Source organism: Carex rostrata, chromosome 17, assembly GCF_964058835.1.
Source record: "Carex rostrata chromosome 17, lpCarRost1.2, whole genome shotgun sequence".
Classification (NCBI taxonomy): Eukaryota; Viridiplantae; Streptophyta; class Magnoliopsida; order Poales; family Cyperaceae; genus Carex; species Carex rostrata.
In genome coordinates, this window is record NC_135934.1 from 6,482,974 (window position 1) to 6,488,387 (window position 5,414).

At 37.7% G+C, this 5,414-nt stretch overlaps 1 protein-coding gene across 1 annotated transcript; it reads right to left on the reverse strand.

The window, feature by feature from the left end:
- Nucleotides 1–1,497: 1,497 nt before the first annotated feature.
- On the reverse strand, nt 1,498–4,617 carry LOC144568568 (leucine-rich repeat transmembrane protein kinase family protein). The gene is made up of 3 exons (XM_078318937.1): nt 3,142–4,617; nt 2,271–2,609; nt 1,498–1,963 (listed from the first exon to the last, which is right to left on the reverse strand). Exons 1-3 carry the CDS (start codon nt 4,502–4,504, stop codon nt 1,623–1,625), a joined length of 2,043 nt encoding a protein of 680 aa, XP_078175063.1. The 5' UTR covers nt 4,505–4,617; the 3' UTR covers nt 1,498–1,622.
- Between the last annotated feature and the right edge of the window lie 797 nt (nt 4,618–5,414).

A 5,414-nucleotide genomic window follows, 5' to 3' on the forward strand; every position in this document is an offset into this window, starting at 1 on the left:
TCTCAGCCCCAGGAAAAATAAATAATCAAATATAAAAAGGCAACGTGCGATTGAAAGAAGAATTCACATCCTCTCCAATACGGCAATACCTGATAAGGGAATCTTTTACAATTACTAGATCTGAACCGTTCTTTTTAACTTGGCACGAATCTCAAAGCCCAAAATACTGTCCCCTATTGCGGCCCGAATAACAAACCGGTTGAAATTTACCGTAAAGTGAGGGTGATCCTCTGCAATACCGGAAAGTATACGGATTCATTGAAAGAAGGGGAACAAATTATACAAAATTGCCATTTTTTTTAAATCAAGTAGAGATTATTATTTTGACATCCTTTAATAATAATTTCATAAAAAAATCAATAAAATTGAAAATTAAAAATTAAACGTACAAGTATGTCATTGAGCATATATATATAACTTAACGATCAAACTTTATGTAATTAAAGTATTATTTAATGATGTATCAAGAATTATTAACATTAGACCATTGAAGTTACAAGTCATTTAACGTATAATGATAAATACAAACTGTTAAATTTTTATCGTTGAATACATCATAATTTATAGATATAAATGTATGAAAAGAGAAGGGTTCCAAAATCTCTTTTTTTTTTTTTCATACCTCATTATACCTCATATTTGATATTTTTGTTTTCAAAGTCCAAATTATTGATCCGAACCGCTTAACATGATATGTATGCTAAAATATGTCTAGAGATGAAATTTTATAATTTTAAAAAATTTGTTACTATTTTTAAAGATATGTACAAAATTATTGTTTTTGGACCGTTAAAAAACAATGATTTCTACCCATCTTAGTCAAAATAATTCAAAAATTATAAAATTATAAATTTTCATCTTCAACTATATTTTAGTATAGATATCATGTTCAACGGTTTAGATTGACAATTTAGACTTTAAAAACGAAGATATAAAATATGAGGTATGAAGGGCATGAGGCATTGGAACCCTCGTCGTATGAAAATATAGTTTGATTTTTATAATTTTTTATTTATTTTTAAAGATCGTCAATATTTTTAATATTATTACGAATGTTATAATTAGATATCAATGCTGTACTTCTTAACCAAGTTTTAATATCATTATCAGATTTTTATAATTTATCAACCCGAATGCCCGATTCTTAAGAAAATTTTAGAGATGAGTTTGTAGAAAAGTTTAAATATCCCTAATAAAAAGAAAGCAAAATTTAATCCATCTACTTTTGGCGCAAAGAGATTTCCCAGTTCTGGGAACCAATTCACAGCAATCTCATGCTGTCCCCTACAACTGTTTTAATTATTAGCCCACCACTACATTTCTCGACTGTTTGATGTCGGATGTACAATTAATTTCCTTCAAGAAGGAAAATTTTGGCCAACCATTAATTTTAATTTTTACCGTTCATCAAAATGAAACACTTAATTATTCAATAATCCTAAGCAAACACAGGGCAAATAATGATTAAGAAAAAAGGGAACAAACGAGACCAAAATAGAAAAGAGAGAACACATTCAAATTACACTATGATACACCCTTGCTTGTGCACTCTAATTGCTCACAAAAAAAAAAAAAAAAATACATACTCCACCCCGCAAACAAAAGATAGCCTAATTAATCAGTCACTGACTAGACACCCCAACTGTACCGGCACTAGTATCCTCCGAAAGCACAGAAGGAGAATCTGATATTGAATCGAATGAATCGTGTGAGGGAGAGGCTTCACCTCCCGATGATACTCGGATCTCATCAATCATCTTCACCACCTGGCTCATTTTGGGCCGTTGATCTGGGGGTACAGCCGTGCAGCTAATCGCGAGTTGCAATAGTGCAACCATCTCCTCTTCGATTCCTTTGTATCGCATTAATTCCAAGTCAAACACCTCCGCTGTCCATTCTTCTCTTACGACTGATTGCACCCACCTTGGCAGATCAATGGCTCCACAATCTGACGCAGCCTTGCCTATTTTTGACAGAGATAATTATATAAATTCAATGAAACAATTACAGTTTTTGGAATAATGAAACTATTACATTTTAGTACATTATTCAAAAAATAAGCTCATATTTACTATTTGAAAAAAATATGTTATATCTGGGGTTCAAATAAGCAGTAACATGGCACACCTTGAGTTTGTTTGAGAATCCAAAATAAAGACGTAATAGTTACGAAGTTAATTTAGAAATTGGTATCTTGACAGAGAGGATCTCAAGTATAAAAAAAATTTCAAAAACAGAAATTACCATATGAAAAATCATTTGACACCTACCTGTGAGGATTTCAAGTAGCACAACACCGAAAGAATACACATCGCCCTTTTGAGTTGCCCAAGGCCGGCGTGAATCTGCCGGGGGCGCCTCTGGAGGCCGATAGCCGGCCGACCGTGTGGCAACACCAACAGATGGGCCCAACAATGCCAAACCATAATCCGCGAGTCTGGGCTCGCAATTCTTGTCAAGTAGGATGTTAGTTGTTTTCACATTTCCATGTGCCAAACGAGGCGACGACCGGTTCGCATGGTGTATGTGGGCCAACCCATGGGCCGCACCTGCTGCAATTCTGATCCGCATTGACCAATCCAATGGTGTCCGTCCCGGACCCCTGTTACCTGTTACGAAAAGAAATAAATTGCAAATATTAACAATGATTTGTCATTGTTGTCTCCATCTAACAGGTGCCAAAGAAGACTTCACATGAAGATTTGGTTTTTCTCGGAATAAAACAAACTTGTGATGTGTTTAAAGCTATGTTCTAAATCTATCTTTCTCTTTTATGGCTTTATGGAAAACTATCTTTTATTTTTTTGGCATATGTGCTGTATTTGGCTTTTATAGATACTTTGTCTCTCATAAAAGTCATTACCAACAGGTGATTAGTAAAAAAATATTTTATGGAAAAGTTCATAACAAATTTCTTAAAATGAAAAACAAAATTTTCTCGCTTTGCAATGTATTTGGTGAAGGCATAATTTTGGTCAAAATGGGGCAGACAGCACTTAATTATCAAGTACTGTGTGATTTATTTAATTACATAAAAAAAATCATCAACAGATCTGCAGCAATTGTCAGAGACGCCACTTGATGGATGAATAATAGTCAACCAAAATTTACCTAAAAAATTAAAAAATTAAAAAATGTTACCATGAAGAAGGGAGAAGAGGCTGCCATTAGGCATGAAGTCATATACAAGCAGCTTCTCATCACGCGCATAGTAAAATGCTGTGAGCGGCACCAAATGCTGGTGCCGCAATCGGCCGAGCATCTCCATGTGATGCTCAAACTCTTTCTTCCCTGCCACGTGTACATCCCTCAGCCGTTTCACCGCAACCACGCTGCCATCATCTAACACTGCCTTGTAGGCTGTTCCATACCCTCCCTTCCCCAGCATTTCAGCCGAGGCCCGCAACAGATCCTCTAACTCAAATCTCTTGACACCCTGCGCCCCTGTATCTAAAAAGACCATTTTACCCCTCTCAAAACCCCCACCAGCAACCACCATGCCGGCTGTCCCGTACGGGCTAGAAGAGTACACTATCTTCTCCCCTTCGCGCAACCGAGAGGTGCTCTTCCTCCAGGCAAATTTTCGCCAGAAGTAACAGAAGAGAAGACATGAAACAAATACAAGCACTGCAAAATCACCGGCAACAATGGCTAGCACAGCCGCACGGCTCATTCTTTCGTTATGCTGGGGTGGGGCTGCCTCTGGTTTTGATGAAGCTGTCGAGGTGACAACGGCAGCAGCTGGTGGCACTGGCGCAGCAGCATTGGATGTGATATTTGGTGTACCGGGCCGGCTCGGGTCACTGACAACGTCCCGACATGGTAAGAGCGGAGCCCCACAAAGAGTTGGGTTGGATGAAAACGATGAAACAGAGAATGTAGCCAGCGAAGGTGGTATTGAACCCGTTAAGAAGTTGGATGAGAGGTTTAGGTCCTGAAGTCGTGGCAAAGAGAGACCCGAAATTGACCCGGTAAGCCGGTTTGAGTCGAGCCTTAGTGTCAATAGACGGGTGAGCTGGTTCAGTGAACCTGGTACCGAACCAGAGAGGTTGTTGTGAGAGAGGTCAAGCCGGTACAGACGGTGTAGAGAGGAGATTGTGGGAGGTATTGGCCCTGAAAGATTGTTGTAAGAGAGAAAGAGAAGCTTGAGGCCAGAGAGAGAGGATAAATCGGGCAATGAACCCGATAACAGGTTCGATTTGAGGCTAATTACCCTGAGACCGTCAAGCCGGGACAGAGCCGACAAGGCGCCGGTACCGTTCAGGTTCAAGTCTTCCAGTACCAGGCGCGTGACCCTGCCACCGGAGCACGTGACACCGAGCCACGTGGAGCAAGGAGATGGGTCGGAGCGGTTCCAGGTCCAAAGCGCACCTAACTGGTCAGAGGCGGCGCGGAAGTCGAGCAGGGCGGTGAGATCACTGTCGAGTGAACCGGAGGCGGAGGAGAGAGTGTAGAGAAGGAATGTGGTTAGGAGAAAGAGGCAGTTTGTTTTTGCCTCTGCCATTCCTCCTGGAGAGAGAGACACAGGAGGAGGGGGAGGAGAGAAGGAGAAAAGACAAGAGAGAGAGTGGTAAGGTTCAGAGAAGGAAAAGTGTGTTCAGTTATGCTGTGTAACTTGTATTATGGACTTGCGGTGTTGTTTATTGTTTTATTAGTAGGGAATGGGGTTATGGGGATGATGAACGTAGACAGGTACACTTGCTAACATCGGAGGCTACAAATACAATGCGGGGTTTTAATGTTATTTAAATCCGAGATACTCTTTTCAAGGTTTTACGGTATATATTTCTGGAAGAGCCGACATTTTTATTTTTACCTCATTAAAAAATTATTTTAATAATAATAATTAAAGTTTAGTAACAATTTTAAAAATATCTCACGGACTGAAATTTTAATTTCTATTTTTTTTTTATAAAACAGAAATTTGTTTTTATTTTTTATTTTTTGTATTGAAATATTAGAAATGTTAGATATATTTCTTTGAAAATAGATGGAATACAATATAATTTGATTTATTAGAAAGACTGTAACAAATAATCCGGATCAATATTTTTCAGGTTGAATTTTTCGCAGCTGTAAGAAAAATTAATATATTTTTGTATGTGTTATTGGAAAAAAATAAAAATGTTTAGATTCTGAGTTATTGATCCCGGTTCAAAAGTCACTTCTATGTAATATAGAAAATATTGTGATCCTTCTAAGATATTTAATTTATGGAAATTGTATCTATTTTGAGAATTCTTTTTGAATAATAATTATTAAATAACTTAAAGTTGTATCTATTTTAAGAATTTTTTTTGTGCATTCAAATGTACTCTATTTTTTTTCTTCGTTTTCAAAGTCCGAATAGTCAATCCGAACCGTTAGATGCGATCTATATATTAAGATGTGCCTGGAGACCAAATTTTACATTT